Source organism: Vombatus ursinus, unplaced genomic scaffold, assembly GCF_900497805.2.
Source record: "Vombatus ursinus unplaced genomic scaffold, bare-nosed wombat genome assembly UNPS02014812.1, whole genome shotgun sequence".
NCBI lineage: Eukaryota > Metazoa > Chordata > Mammalia > Diprotodontia > Vombatidae > Vombatus > Vombatus ursinus.
Genome location: NW_020954590.1, coordinates 19,790,966 through 19,807,213, shown reverse-complemented (window position 1 = coordinate 19,807,213; position 16,248 = coordinate 19,790,966). Strand labels below are relative to the sequence as shown.

The 16,248-nt window shown below is 39.9% G+C and overlaps 1 protein-coding gene across 3 annotated transcripts in view; it reads left to right on the top strand.

Moving 5' to 3' along the window:
- Nucleotides 1-13,862, top strand: part of LOC114054268 (double-stranded RNA-binding protein Staufen homolog 2-like) — a 405,344-nt gene extending 391,482 nt beyond the window's left edge. For all 3 annotated transcript variants that reach the window (XM_027877456.1, XM_027877457.1, XM_027877458.1), the window contains 2 exons: nucleotides 11,001-11,089; nucleotides 12,748-13,862. In XM_027877456.1, coding sequence (XP_027733257.1) covers nucleotides 11,001-11,089; nucleotides 12,748-12,841 — 183 coding nt within the window. In that variant the 3' untranslated portion in view covers nucleotides 12,842-13,862. The remainder of the gene's footprint in view (nucleotides 1-11,000; nucleotides 11,090-12,747) is intronic.
- Nucleotides 13,863-16,248: the final 2,386 nt, after the last annotated feature.

Sequence of the window (16,248 nt, the reverse complement as noted above, 5' to 3'; positions counted from 1 at the left end):
TCTGAGCCCAAGAACAGAGAGGGGGCTCAGCTCTAGCCTTTAGCTGTGCATATAAGCCTACAGTGTAATAAACCAGGACACCAAAACTACAAGGGAGCAAGCAGTTCAGTCTCTCTGTACATGTAGAACCTCACAACTACCTAACTGTGTCCAGTCCAGCAGCAGTCTATGGAAACTCAACCTCACACAAGCCAACAGACCAAACTGAATCAGGAATTTGGAAAGTGTAGAGCATGACAGCAGTGAACAGACCTCTTCACAGATCACACCACTTTGGAAACACTGAAAACTTACAAGCCCCCACAGTGAGCTGTGAGGGCAGCAGAAACACATAAAAGAAGCTCTCCCCCAGAGGTGAACAGAGCCCAGTGCTAACATAACATCCAAAGTCAAGTATACTGGGAAAATGAGCACACACGAAAAAAGAACCTGACCACCAAAAGCTACTATGGTGACAGGGGAGCTCAAGACCCAAACACAGAAGAAGATGGTGACTTGAAAACATCTATAAGCAAAGCCTCAGAGGGGAAAAAAATACAGATTGGACACAATCCCAGCAAGAATTTCTAGAAGAGTTAAAAAGATTCTTTAAAAGAGCAAAAAAAGATTTTAAAAGTTTTAAGAAGTTTTTTTTATTTTTAAAAAGATTTTAAAATAAAATAGGAGTTTGTATCTTTCTTAAAGACAACAGGGAGTCCTTGAAATTCTTGAGTGGGAAAATATATAGACAGACCTGTACTTCAGGAGAATTATTTTGCCAGCTCTTTGGAAGATGGATTAGACATGAAAGAGACTAGAAGTTGGATGGCCAGTTGTGACTTTTGCAGTAGCATAGGTGAGAGGTATTGAAGCCCAGAATTAAGGCCATGTAATTGCAAAGATATGTTGTGGAGATACAACTGACAAGATTTGGGAAACTAATTGAATATAGAAGGTGATGAGAATTGGGAATGACTCCTGGGTTGTGAACCTGGATTATTGGAAAGATAATGGTTAGAACAGAAACAGGGAATTAGAAGATGTGGCTTCAGGGGAAAAGATGGTTAGTTCTATTTTGAATGTGTTATAAATGTTTATTGGATACATATTGGATATGTGAAGAAAGTTCCAAACCTGGTGGTTGTTCAGAAGAGAAATCAAGGCTGGATATATAAGTCTAGGAGCCATTTGCCTAGGAATGGGAAGGGATAGGTATGAGACCCAGTATTTCATTGGCACAGGAAACTCTGAGGTGAGAGAATTTCCTCTACACTGCAATTTGCTTATTACTTACTGATTTTAAAACAAAATAAACACAAAGCAGTAAAATTTTAAAAAACCAACAGATTAATGTCCTATAGGCCTGGCAGAAAGGTGTTTTCAGCACAGTACAAAAATTTAAAGGAACTCAGTAGAGAACTTCAGGCTAGATATATAGATCTGGTGATCTTTTTTTTTGTTTGTTTTTTGTTTTTGCTAGGCAATGGGGTTAAGTGACTTGACGAGGGTCACACAGCTAGTAAGTGTTATGTGTCTGAGACCAGATTTGAACTCAGGTCCTCCTGACTCCAGAGCCAGTGCTCTATCCACTGTGCCACCTAGCTGCCCCTAGATCTGGTGATCTTTTGCATAAGCATGATGGTAGTTGGTTAGATAACCAAAGTAGAGCACAGAAAGAATAGAAGAGAGCCCAGCTATAGTATAGGATGGGACATGGATAATGCATCAGAGAAGCAAACTGAAGAGTGGCCAAGCAAGGAGATGTAGAACCAGGAGAGATGTGTGTCATGAAAACCCAGGTAGGAGGTAGTAACCAAGAAGAGAAAGTGTCCAGTAGGTGTCAGATGCTCCAGATGGATCAAAATGAATGATACTTAAGAGAAGGTCATTGGATTTAATAATTTAGAAATAATTGGTAGCCTTGGAAAGATCAATTTCAGTTGAATGGTGAGATTGCAAAGGATCAAGGTGAATTGGGGGTAAGGAAGTGGAAGTGATGAATGAAAAAGAACTTCTTCCAGGAATCTGGCTGTGAAAGAGAAGAGCTATAGGGCAGTAGCTTAAGGGGATGATAGGTCATTTGAAGATTTTTTTAAGAATGTGGGAGATCTAGCCACGTTTGTAGGTATCAGGGAAGGGAAAATTGGAGATTAGAGTTGACATGAGGGATAATCAAAGGGCCAAGCTTCCAGAGGAAACTAGAGGGAATAGGATTAAGGGCAAGAATGAAATTGGGGGAGGGGAGCACGGTTGATAAAAAGGTCCACTTCTTTATCAGAGACTAGAACAAAAGAAGGAAAAATGGGAAATGATGTCAAGGGAATGTGAGGTGTTTAATAGGGAAGAAAAAGAATCTCACGGCAGATGGCCTCTCTCTAGGGAGGAATGGTATGTAAGGCCTGAGGAAGGAAAAAAAGTTTTGTAATAGCCACTTTGGGAAAGTATGATAATCAATTAGGGAAAAATAAGATTTCTGTGTAGCAGTAGTTAGTGGACCAAGTTGTCTTAGCTGTGTGACTTCCTTGAACATCATTTGAGTAGGAGTCAAGAAGGTGGATGGTAGGGGTAACTCAGGATTGAGGTGTGAGTGATTAGGTCTTTGAGAGAAGAGGACAATATATAATTGAACTGGTTAACCATAGGGCCAAAGTAGCAAGGAAAAATAATCAAGGCCCTAATAGAGATGATGGACTAGAACAGGGAGAAATGGATTTACTGGAGGTTGAAATAAAGACCAAGGATTGGTTTAGGGAAAGGGTGACACAGGAGAGAGAAGAGATTGTGGTTAGAGAAATTTCAATGTTTTAAATGATGGAAGTGAGGCCAAAGATCAAATTAAGGCTATAACCATTCCTTTGTGTGGCTGAGTTGGAGTGAAAGTACAGGTCCTGGGAATTGAAGAGGCTTGTAAAGAAGGAATCAAGGATGTTTGAGGAGGCATTGTGATAGGGTTTTCTTGGGCTTACCTAACCTAAGTGGCTCATTTGTGTCCAGAATTGCTGTTTCTTTGCAAGATGCAGAACCAAAAGTTAACAGTTTAAATCAGCAACTTTAGCACTAATTTCCTAATTTCCTCAAAGAAACTGCACATTTCTCCTAGCCTAGTTTGTTGGGGAACATAAAAGAAAGTACGTCAAGTGCTAAAGAAGGTGGCCAATGATGCAATGCCTTCTGATGGGAATCAGGTACCCATGAATGCAGGAGATTGAAAAGCAGGAGATGAAGGGAAATGTGCTTACAATAGAAGGTTCCAGAAAGTACACTGGAAAGGGAGGGCAGAGCAGGATAAGGACAAGAAGGGCTGAGGTAGATGGGAATGAAAGAGTAGGGAGTAAAAACAAGAAAAGGTCATTGTCACCTAGGTGAGTTGTAGCTCTGGGTGGTAGGCCTGGGGTGAGGAGGAGTGCTGGCATGGTGAGGCTTATAGTGGCAGTAGAGAGGGAATCCTCCTCACAGTTCCAAAGCAGAAGAGGCTGCTTGTGGTCACTCATGGACTAGAGCACAGGCCAGGAAAGGAGTAGACACCTTGCCTCTGATCGTACCAACTTGGAAGAACTGAAAATTTATAGGTCCCTAGAAGTATCTCTGAAAACAGCTGCAAAAAACCCCTAAAGCTTGGGACAGTACATTCTCCACACTGGAAGCAGATCCCTACTTGACAAAGAGTTTAATAGTTGAGTAATTGGCTGGGATCATGAGCAAACTGTGCAAAAAAGTCAGACCATAGAATCTTACTTTGGTGACAAAGAAGATCAAAATAGAGAAGCAGAAGAAGACAACAAAGTCAAAGCTCCTATATCCAAAGCCTCCAAGAAAAATAGGAATCAGTCCCAGGCCATGGAAGAGCTCAAAAAAGGATTTTGAGAAGCAAGTAAGAGAAGTAGAAGGAAAACTGGGAAGAGAAATGAGAGTGATGCAAGAAAATCATGAAAAACTAGTCACAGCTTGCTAAAGGAGACCCCAAAAAATACTGAAGAAAATAACACCTTAAAAAAATAGCCTAACCCAAATGGCAAAAGAGGTCCAAAACACCAATGAGGAGAAGAATGTCTTAAAAAGCAGAATTAGCCAAATGGAAAAGGAAGTCCAAAAGCTCACTGAAGAAAATGATTCCTTAAAAATTAGAATGGAGCAAATGGAAGCTAATGACTTTATGAGAAATCAAGAAACTATAAAACAAAACCAAAAGAATGAAAAAAATAGAAGACAATGTGAAATATCTTATTGGAAAAACAACTGACCTGGTGAATAGATCCAGGAGAGATAATTTTAAAATTATTTTACTACCTGAGAGCCATGATCAAAAAAAGAGCCTAGACATCATCTTTCAAGTAATTATCAAGGAAAACTGCTATGATGTTCTAGAACCAGAGGGTAAAACAGAAATGGAAAGAACCCACTGATCACCTCCTGAAAGAGATCCACAAAGGAAAACCCCTAGGAATATTATAGCCAAATTCCAGAGTTCCCAGGTCAAGGAGAAAATACTGCAAGCAGCCAGAAAGAAACAATTCAAGTATTGTGGAAACACAATCAGGATAACACAAGATTTTGCAGTGTCTACATTAAGGGACCAGAGGGCTTGGAATATGGTATTCTGGAGGTCAAAGGAGCTAGAATTAAAACCAAGAATCACCTACCCAGCAAAACTGAGTATAATTCTTCAGGGGAAAAAATGGACATTCAGTGAAATAGAGTACTTTCAAGCATTCTTGATGAACAGACCAAAGCTGAATAGAAAATTTGACTTTCAAATATAAGACTCAAGAGAAGCATGAAAAGGTAAACAGGAAAGAGAAATCATAAGGAACTTATTAAAGTTGAACTGTTTACATTCCTACATGGAAAGATGATACTTGTGACTCATGAGATCTTTCTCGGTATTAGGGTAGTTGGAGGGAAAATATATAGACAGAGGGCACAGGGTGAGTTGAATATGAGGGTATGATATCTAAAAAATAAAATTAAGAGCTGAGAGAGGATTGTGAGAGGGAATGAATGAATCTTACTCTCATCAGATTTAGCTTAAAGAAGGAATAACATACACACTCAATTGGGTATGGAAATCTATTTTACCCTACAGGAAAATAGGGGTGAGGGGGATAAGAGAGGGGGGAATGATAGAAGGGAGGGCAGATTGGGGGAGGGGTAATCAGAAGCAAACACTTTTGAGGAGGGACAGGATCAAAGGAGAGAATAGAACAAATGAGGGGCAGGATAGGATGAAGGGAAATATAGTTAGTTTTTTACAACATGGCATTATGGAAGTGTTTTGCATGACTACACTTGTATAACCTGTATTGAGTTGCTTGCCTTCTCAAAGAGGGTTGGTGGGCAGAGAGGAAGGGAATGAATTTGGAACCCAAAGTTTTAAAAACAAATGTTAAAAATTGTTTTTACATGCAACTGGAAAAGAAGGTATACAGGCAATGGGGTATAAGAAATCTATCCTGCCCTATAGGAAAATAGAAGGGGAAGGTGATAAGAGAAGCTGAGGGGGGTGATAGAAGGGAGGGCAGATCAGGGGAAGAGGTATTCAGAATGCATGCCGTCTTGGGTTGGGGGGAGGGGAGAGATGGGGAGAAAATTGGAACATAAAATCTTGTGGAAGTATAATTAATTAATTAATTTTTAAAACCCCACTATCAAAGAGTTCACAGTCTAATGGGGAGCAACATGCAAACAAATATGAAAAAACAAGATATATACAAGGCAAATTGAAAATAGTCTTAAAAGGAAGGTACTAAGATTAAGGAGGACTCAAAAAGGTTTCCTGTAAAACATGGAACTTTAGCTGAGACTTGAAGGAAGCCTGGGAAATCAGGAGGAGACAATAAAGAGGGAAAAAATTCCAACCGTAGTAGAAAATTCCCCAGCCAGAGGTGGAGTGTTGTGTGCAAAAAACAGTCTAGAAGCCCCTGGATCACAGATTTTGGAGGATGGAGAAGTAAAGGGTGAGATAAGATGGAAGAAAAACAGAAAGGTAGGAAGGAGTCAAGTTATAAAAGACTTCCAAAGCCAAGCAAAGGATTTTATATTTGATACTGAAAATCATCAGGAGCTACTGGACGTGATTATTAAACAGTGGTCACCATTGCACTTTATGAAGATCATTTTGATAGCTGAGTAGATGATAGAGTGGAGTGGGGAGAAATGGCTCAGGAAAACCAACCAGCAGTCTATTTCTTCAGTCCATTGTGAGGTGATGAGTTCCTTCACTGGGGTGGTGGCAGTGGTAATAGCAGAAAGGGACAAATATAAGAGATGTTTTGAAGGTAGAAATGGTAGGACTTGGCAGATTTGGTAAGGGGGTTGGAGAAGGGGTGTGATGAGAGAGAGTGAAGTATTTAATATATCTATGGGACATCCAGTTTGAGATGTCCAATAGGCAATTAGATATGTAAGGCTAGAGGTCAGGACAAAAATTAGGGATAGATAAGTAGCTTTGGATAGGGTTGGATAAGATGATAAGAATCATCAGCGTAGTGATTTAATTGAATCTATGGGAGCTAATAAGCTTCCCATAGAGAGAGAAGAGGAAAAGGCCTAAGCCAGAGCCACCCACCGTTAGCAGGTGTTGTAGCATTTCAATGAAGATACAGAAAAAGAGACTGAAAAGGAGCAGTCAGGTAAGAGGTGAAGCAAGAGAGCAGTGTCACAAAAACTTTAGAGAGAAGAGAGTTTGGGAGAGAAGAGGGTGGCCAGCAGTGACAAAGGCTACAGAACAGTGAAGAAGGATGAGGATTGAAAAAAGGCCATTATATGTGGCATTTAAGAGATCCTTGGTAATGTTGGAAAGAGTAATTTTGGTTGCATGATGAGGTCTAAACCAGAGCACAATATGTTGAGAAGAGAGTAAGTGAAAGGAAATGAAGGGATAAATTGTAGACAGACTCCTCAAGGAAGTTAGTGATAAAAGGGAGGAAAGATAGGGGATAATATCTATCAGGGATAGATAGATCATGGGAGGGTTTATTTAGGATGAGGGAGATATTAGAATGTTTGTGGGCAGTAGAAAAGCTTCCAGTAGACAGGGAGAGATTGAACAGTAGTGAGAGAGTAGGGATAATAAAGGGGGCAGACTGCTGGAGAATATGGGATGAGATGGAGTCATTTGTAGAGGGTTAGGCTAGGCAAGGAGGAAGTCACCTTTTCCTGTGAGACAGGAGTGAAGGAGAGATAGTGTCAGAAGGCACCTGGGTGATATAAGATGAGGAAGGGAGAAGAGGGAGCTCTTAGCAAATGGCCTCCATTTTTTCAGTGAAATATGAGATAATGTTCTCAGCTGAGAGGGTGGGGAGGGTAGCTGTGGTAAGTGGGATAGTGAATTGATTAGGAAGATGTATAAGAATTGCCTTGCCTTCAGTTGAAATTATGTCATATAAATATGTATGTAAGCCAATCAACATGGCTTCATAATTTTCTCCAGCTTTGTTCAGCAGCAGATGGAGGGAGTAATCCAACGCAGAGGCTTGGAAGGGCAAGGTCTTTGATAGGATAAGGGGCAAGTGAATCAAGAGAAAGGACAGTGTAGATTTGAATTGGTTCACCAAAGGCTCACATTGTGGAAGAAAAGAGAGTGTAGCCAGTACCAGTGTTATGGCCTGCAAAATAACTGAGGGGCAGAGGGATTGGAGGTCATGGTGAGGACAAAGGACAGGGTTTGTAGTCCTTCTTTCCCAAGACAGAGGAAGAGGTAAAATGACAGGAGATTGTGATCAGACGAAAAAATTTCCAGAGTTCGTGGACATGGAAGCAGAACACTTATGGGTTATGGCAAGATCAAGGGGTATGGCCATCACTGTGGGTAGCTGAGGTGGGGTGGAGGAGGAGGTCAGGGGAAGAAGGTTAGGGTATTTGAGGGAGTAACAATATATTTGTTGAAGTCACCTTATTTGAGGGAAAGGTGGGAGGAGTGACCGAGAGCCAGGTACTAAACTGTAAGAGGTAGTTTGTGAGCTGAGCTTTAAAGGAAACTAGGGATTCTATCAGATGGAGTTGAGGTGAAGAGGGGATTGAATGATGAAGCATGGTGGACAGCCTGTGTAAAAGCCAAAGGAAGGAAATGGACTCCCATCTAAGGAACCACGAGCATGCCAGTTTGGCTAGAATGTGGGGTGCATGAAGAAGAGTAATGTGCAGTAAGCCCCAAAAGGTAAGCTAGAACCTGATGGTAAAGGGCTTTAATGGCTAAACTGAGAAGTTTGTCTCTTATTGTAGATATAAAAGGGAGCCACTGGAGCTTCTTGAGGAGGGGAGTGACATGCTCACACCTGTGCTTTATGGACGTCAATCTGGTGGCTATGTCAAAGACATCAGAGAGAAGAAAAAAAAAAGACCGGAGGCTGGCCAGTTAAAAGGCTATTGCAATGGTCTAGATGCAAAGTAATTAGGGCCTGAGCCAGGGCAGTATCTGTGTGGAAATAAGGGGATTGATATGAGACATTGTCAAGATAGAACTGATAAGACTTTGCAACTGATTGGGTGTGAGGGGTGAAGAGAGAAGGAGTCAAAGATGATGCTAACATTGCAGACCTAGATAACTAGAAGGATGGTTGCAGTCATCGTGATTTTTGAAATCTGTTGTTTGATCTTGTAGTTACAAATGATAGGACTCAATTATGGAGTCACTTAGGCTAAGTGGTCCTAATGAAAACATAGAAGCTATGACAGACAGCCTGTACTTACTTTTCCACTGTCCTGACTCATTCTGACCCTGTGTCAAACTTGTAAACTATCATGGCTCCTGATTGGACCAGGCTCCCAGAAGCTGTGTACCAGCACCCATTTCTGGGCACCCCAATTATAGATTCAGACCCTCAACCAATTTCTGGTCCCAGCTGGGAAACTCGCCCACTGGAGTCTGGTATTGATAAACACCCTGGGGAATCTCCCTACCACTTCTACGTCTGATTAGAAATGCTCCCTTCTCATATCTGACATTGATTATCTGTTCTCAACCAAGCCTATCTTTAAGGTACAAAACTTCCCTGCTCAGACCCTTCTCTAAGTGTGTGCTCCAAGTGAGATTTTGCTGCTCTCCACATCTCCCACACATGAGTGTCTCTGGCCCTACATGTGGCTGAATGTCTCGTCTGTGTTGCCATATAGAGTGTGGTGCTTTTGTTTTTGCCTATTTGCTGTACTTCGCAGTAATAAAGTTCATGCTCATACTAGCTTCCCAAGTACCAGTTTTCTGTAAATCCTCAAATCCAGGTCTTTATTCCATGAGGCAGCTAGAGCAATGGGGGTATCCTTGACAGAAAGAGGGAAGTTAAACAGAAAAAAAAACTGGGCAATGGATGGGGGCAGGGGGAAGGAGGGAAGATAATGAGCTTAAGAACAGGGAGATCTGAGCATGTGTGTAGGCAGCAGGAACAGTGGATAAGGAAAGTTTGAAAATTAGGGTGATCTAAAAGGCAAGCTTCTGGAGGAGACAGGAAGGGATGGGATCATGGACACAAGCAGAAGCTTCAAACCAACAAAGAAGAAGAAATTTGGTGTTGTTCAGTCCTGCCTAACTCATTTGGGGTTTTCTTGGCAGAGATACTGGAGTGGTTTGCCATTTCCTTCTCCAATTCATTTTACAGATGAAAAACCTGAGGCAAACAGAGTTAAGTGACTTGTGCCAGCTAGTAAGTGTCTAAGGCCAGATTTGAACTCAGGTCCTCCTGACTCCAGGCCCTGGCAACCTATCCATTGTGCCACCTAGCTGCCCCTGAAGAAAAGTTAGGGAAATGCCGCTAAAGACTATTGGTATCCACAATTGTTCAAAGCCACTTAGAGCTGACTTATAGCTGACCACAGTGTGTAGCAGTGAATTTCTAACTGATGAAAACAATCCTGACTGCTCACATCTATTCTGGACTCAACAGAAAGTTTCTAATCAAGCTTTAAAAAAAAAAAAAGTTGGAGGTGGGGGGAGACTTGAATTCTTACTCAGAGAAATGAGAGTTTGGAAAGTGCACAAGAGTGTCAACAAGTTATGTAGATCTTATCATTATTGCATTTTTGGTGCCTCCCAGATATCCAGCCTGGACTCCACCGGCCTGTCAACACCCTTCACCAACCCACGCATCATAAAGTATATCAGCACCTAAGAAATATCTAGCCCTTGTGGAAGGTTGTGCCTCCCAAAACCTCTTGGATGAGCTCACAGATTTCTTCTTCCTTCTACAACACTATTTACTCCACATAGCCATTATCTGTTTTGTAGTTCCCTTGCTAATAATAGTGAGCTGACTACCACTGGAACTAGGTAAAAGGGGGAGCTGCTGGTGTGAATGCCGTCCAAATGAAAAGCTCACTCTGTAAGGCTAAAAAAAAAAGAGAATGTTACTATGCAGCCTTCACTGACAAACATCCCCTCCTCGGAAAGACGTCTTAGAATAATTCATCCTCAAGTTAGTTGTCTCTGCATTTACCAATAAAAGCTCTAGTGGTGTTTGCACAAATGCTGGAGAATAACCTATATTCTATGTAAATCTTCTGGGTCTTGGACCCTTTGCTCCAAGGAAAATCCTCACATCTCTAACACTGTATCTACTGTGTCTCACCAATTAATATATTCCACTGTAAAAAGCAAATAGAAAACACTCTATTTTTAGCCTTCCAAAATATTGGATGTCCCAAAAGTATTAGTGCAGCTGTAAGCTAGTAAAGCTTGAAGATTTAGGGGACACCCGAAGTGTCTTTGCTCTCTGGAATATTGCATGTATTATCAGATGTGGTGGATTATTAGTTGTTTTTTTTTCCCCCTTTTTCCCCCCCTTTCTTTTTAAATCTTTATTACAAGGGAATCATAGTGGAGGGAGGAAGCAAAGATTCAGAATGTGATATAAAAACAGAAAGTTTCAAGTATATCATATATACGTTCCCAGATATTATTTGGGTGTATAGTCATATGTGTATTTAAGTTGGCAAAGGGTATTCAGAATGGCAAAAGGTGGTTGGTTTAATGTACAATGTTATTCCTGCTGTATTAAAATTAGTGAATTTTTCACAATGTTCTTCTTTTCTAGGCTGCTTTAAATGCCTTGAAACAGTTTTCAGAGCAAGGTCTTGATCCACTAGAAGGGGCAATGAAAATTGAAAATGGATCATTTGAACAGTAGGTACCATCTCTGTCATTTCTCTGGTTTCTGATATTCTCTTCTCAGTTATGATTGTAAAAGGTATTCCATACAAGTGTGATCCACTCAAAGCAATTGAATATGAGCTTCTTGAGGGCAAGGATTGTTTTTTGGCTTGTCATTGTATCCCAAGCCCCTAACACAATGCTGGGCACATATCTACATAGTAAATGCATACTGAATGAAAGGGAACTGCCTCAGGATTCAAAACCATGTTAATGGCTTTTTAAATTAGTTAGTGTATCTAAAGTAATGGAAATAACCAAAACAACTTACAAATCTCCTATTAATGATTTGTGAAAGATTTGAGTAGCTGTAATGACATTTATCTCTGGATTTTTATGCCTATGTGTTCAACTATTTAATGTAAACTTTGTTAACTCTTGAAAAACATGTAAAAGGTTGGGAGGCAGGGGGTGGGGGAAGGAGAGTAGTAGAGGGGAAAGACTGCAGGATTTAGAGGCAGGGACGCTGGGTTTGAATCCCGGTTGTTATTTGCTTCATGTGTAACCTTGAACAAGTTATCCAGCCTCCCTGAACTCACCTATCAAATGAGATGGTGGATTAAACAGTCGCTAAACCCTCAGCCATAGCTGAATCTCTAACTCCATCATAATCCTTTTGCTCTTGTAAAACTAACACATAATCATCTTGGTTTTTTTTTAATAAATATTTTCTCTTTATCAATCTTTATTTTTGTGGGTTAGTATTTGCTTTTTAATGTACAAATTTTGATGAATTAACACAAAACATACCGAAAGCAAATAGAATGATTAGAAGTAAGGATGACATGAGAAATGATCACCCCAAATATTCAGAAGGCAGTCTCTTCAGATTGCCCCTTCAGCAAACTCTGAGTGGAGTGGATAATAGAGAAATGAGGCAGAGAAGTTGGGAAGAGATAATTCTCATCTTTGCTAACGTCTGCTACCCAAATTTGTCACCTCCTCTCCCCTCCCACACCCGAATTGTTGCCAAAATGGCACCATTTGTTTTGCTGGTGCTGATTGAAACAGAAAACAACTAAATAAATGATTTCTTTCTCTTGGTTCTGCAGTTCACTTCATCTTTTTTATTTTAATTAGGTGTTTTGTTATGTTATGCTATGTAAGAAATAAACTTGTAGTCCATAGATAGTCAATATTGTCTGAAAATTTTGTCAGCAATTGTGCTTACATAATAGTACTCCAGGTTTTAAGCATAATTTCCTAGATTTTTGCTATGAAATATGTTGTGAGAGAACAATTGTAGGATATTTAAAATATTTTAGAAAATTATACTTATAGGGTTATATATTATCCTGGTAAACTTATTCTATGGTTAACATAGAAATGTAAAAAACAAATAGTATTTGGTAAAATGTGCAACATTGATAATAGTAAGATTAGAAAACCTTTGGAAGACAGAAATGGCATTTTAAGTTTTCTATAGATTGGCAACTATTTATAAGTTAATTTAATCAAAAACATTTCCACATGATCTCATCAGCAGACTATCTGAGCATAAATATTGTTGTTTCACTTTAAAATGTCACTTTTGTGGTGACCTTTGAATCTTATGTGCCATCTGCTAATAAACATGTCTTAAGATGTGCAACCCTGGACCTTAAGCTCTTGTTAATGTATTAATCTTTCAGACAAGCCAAGCATCTGGGAGAGAAAGCAGACAATAAGCAGACTAACTCAGGCACCCCGGCTCATGACTGCAAGGATTCAAAGGCTGTCGTCTAGAGCTTGCCAGCACCCACGGCTGCCACTGCATCCTTATAAACCTGTCAACACGCAATAGGGTGTATGTGTTCAAGGAAATGAATGACTAATACCATTATTTGAGTCCTATGTGAAGACAACACTGTTCTAACACAAGAGATAGTATACATGGTACTGTTTATTCAATTGGGGAAAAATAAAACTTTGAGCATTTTCCTTGGAACTTGATATCAAATCATAACTCATTTGCCTAGAGGCAGCCGAAATCGGATCGTGCTACTGGAGCTTAAAATAACATTTAGTGAAAAAGTGTTAGAAAAAAAGAGATCAAGTTTAAAAATCAATGAATAGTAAAGAAAAGGATGGATTTGGTTCACTTAGGATGATTTTTTTCATAGTATAGTTTTAAGTTCAACTCTTCTTTTTTTTACAAACAATGTTTGAATATTTTAAAATTAACCAATGGCAGTGCTGTGAAAACTGTAGTTGTTGTCTTCATATATAGTCGTACAGCTCATCTTTGTATGCAATCCCATGCATTCTTCATGCGATATGGATATGTATAACATTAAGATGCACTACTCAGAGTTGTATGCAAACAAGTCTTAAATCATGACAAGTATTTGCTTCAAATATGAACTGATGTTAGTAAGAATCAGTTATGATATACTCCAGGTAAAAGCAGTTATGATATTTGAGTTCCATGATTCCATTGGCAATTAACGAGGCGTCTTGCCTCTGAGGGAATGTTTTCCCCTTGAGTCCACTGTCTGTTGTGTGAAACACATCACACACCCATTTTGTGTGTTGTATCAAACCACCGTTTGCATCAACTAAGTGTTTTTAATAACTGAATTCTGACCTGGGACCGTAGACAGAATTGAAATAAAATAATTAATGTTGTAGGAAAAACAAAAAAAAAGCATTGAAAGAAAAGTAAAGTTGATTTTGGCCCTGTGAGAACCTGGAGCTGCACCCTGATTCTGTACCCGCATGTTGGGATTCCACATGTGGCCAAACAGTAAAACCATGTTAGTCCGTATGCAAGTTGTTGTTGTTTTTCTTTCCCTCTCATTTAAAATATTAACCTAATGAAGTAATGAAAAAATCACCTCCATGACTACTCATGACCCAAAGTAAAGTCATGACCAATGTCCTTGGTGCGGGTGCCACCCGCGGGCTGCCTCCCCGGGGAATCTTCGTGGCTGGCCTCCCCGACGGCCCACAGGGCTGGTGTTCTTCACCAAGCAGCGTGATCTTCTTGTGTACGCTTTCCCTTTATTGATTTTCAAATCTTACGCAACAAGAAAGCAGTATACAATTTAACTGCTCAACCCAGCATGACAATAGGAATACGATTATGTAAGATTTCACAAGCAAAACCACCACAAATCATGATCTGGCTGACTCACACGCGACCAGAGAATAAACAAACAGCAACATAAGGAAATAACTCCAGGGTTATTTTTAATTAGTCCCATGTGGGGAAGTCCAACAGTCTTTGGAGGGGTAGGTACCCTCAGATGAAATAGGTCTAGTTACAGAAAGGTATGTGCTCGTGGAAATGACAAAACATCTGTTAAGTTGTGGCTTACAAAAAGAGTCTTAAGACACAGCATTGTATTGATTCAGGGGTCCCACCGCAATTATCAACCATCAGCCATCCTTCCAGAAGCAATATTCTTCCCATCAGACATTCACCGCCTGAGACTCAGATTAAGGACCAACAGAGAGAGACTTAAGAAAAAAAGATATACTTGTCATCAATACCCCCAGAGGCATGGATTATTAACAGTAGGTTTCAAAAGTAGATTTAATCTTCAGTTTGCTAAACACAGTAAACATAGACCAGCTTCTGCAGCAGACAGCCTGGAACAACACAAACACAATCATTTCTGTGGGAAGGTGATGAGCTCAGAAACAAACAAGACTAATCATTTCTCAGGACTGAAGTATCTGAAGCATTTAGCTCCTTGATTGTCCTGTAGTCTGAGCATCCTCAAGGTGTTGCTGACTCACCTCTAGAACACAGAAGAGTGAAGAGAAAATTAGTTTTCTTGCAATAGAAAAGGTAAAGCTATATCAGGCATTCAAAATCCAGTTTTCTCTGTAGACTTTAAAAGCCCCAAAAGATCTGATTTTTTTTCTCATCTTTTCCAGTGAAATGTTGGGGTATTCTTTGAATTAAATTAGCAATGCATAGGACTGGAGCTGCCAAGAGTCAGTGCATGGAAGTGTGTGATGTTATATATCATTAGTGGGGAAACCATTAACTAGATTTATTGAGAGAATGTTTCTTCAGCACAAAGAGATCTTTTGATGAAAAATGGAACTCATTATTCTTTAAGGGAATACAGATTGACTTATCTCCTTTATCAATTACAGTCTCTGCTTTCAGCTTTTCTCAATCAGTATTAGACTTTGTAGTCACTTCCTAGTGTCAGGGCCAGCATGTTTTATAAAATGGTCTGGTTTAGTATTTCAATCTGGAAATATAATATTGAATCCCTTTAGAACTTGGGCCATCCCCTTCCAGTACAACTTTCCAAAGAGTCAGCATTGAGACATCATGGATCACTCTGTGACACTGCTATTCCTATTGTTTCCTTATGTGACCTCATCAAGGGGTTGCTTTAGCATTCTTCTCTCTAGCAAATATTCTTAAAAGTGAGGTTCTGAAAACATTAGCCAGTTCCCTGAACACAAAGAAAAATAAAAACAGGTCCATGGAAAATAAGCCTCATTTTCCAGAGATTGACAAGATTCATTTTCCTGGGTACTTCTGATGACCCATGAAACTTGATGTAGACGTTTGCTTTTTTTTTCCTCCCCAAACTCTTACATTGGATAGAAATGTCATGGTACCTCCTATTTGTTATATAATTAACATTCTCAGTGTTTCTTATTTAAAATATAACTTTCAAATATTGCCTATTATCTTTTTAAACCAAGAGTAATGAAGACCTTTAAATTTTTACAAAGACAAGAGAAAACTGTTGTGGCAACCATTTTTTCTGTTTTTGTTTGTTTTGAATACTCACCTAGTACTTGGCACTGGAGTGGAGATTGCCTGGAATTACATAGTACTGTATGATTAAGATAAGAAAGCACCTAAACTCACTGCCACAGATCCCAAAATTTCATGAGGAGGTTAGCCATACTCTCTGCTTCTTGGATTGCCTGTGCCAAGAATCCCATATTGACTATGAGGCTTCTTATTGATAGGTCCAGGATGCCCCCAGTTATCCCAGAGGCCTTGTTATGGACCAGTACCCACTCTCTCCAAACCAGCATCACCTAGCTTCTGGACAAACAGTGGTCATGGGAAACTTTCAAGCAGGCCCAAATCTGGAAAGACCCCTACCCTGTGGTAGCTCCAGACTAGGCCCATATCAGTCCCAATCCACGCTTACAATGAATTTCAACAG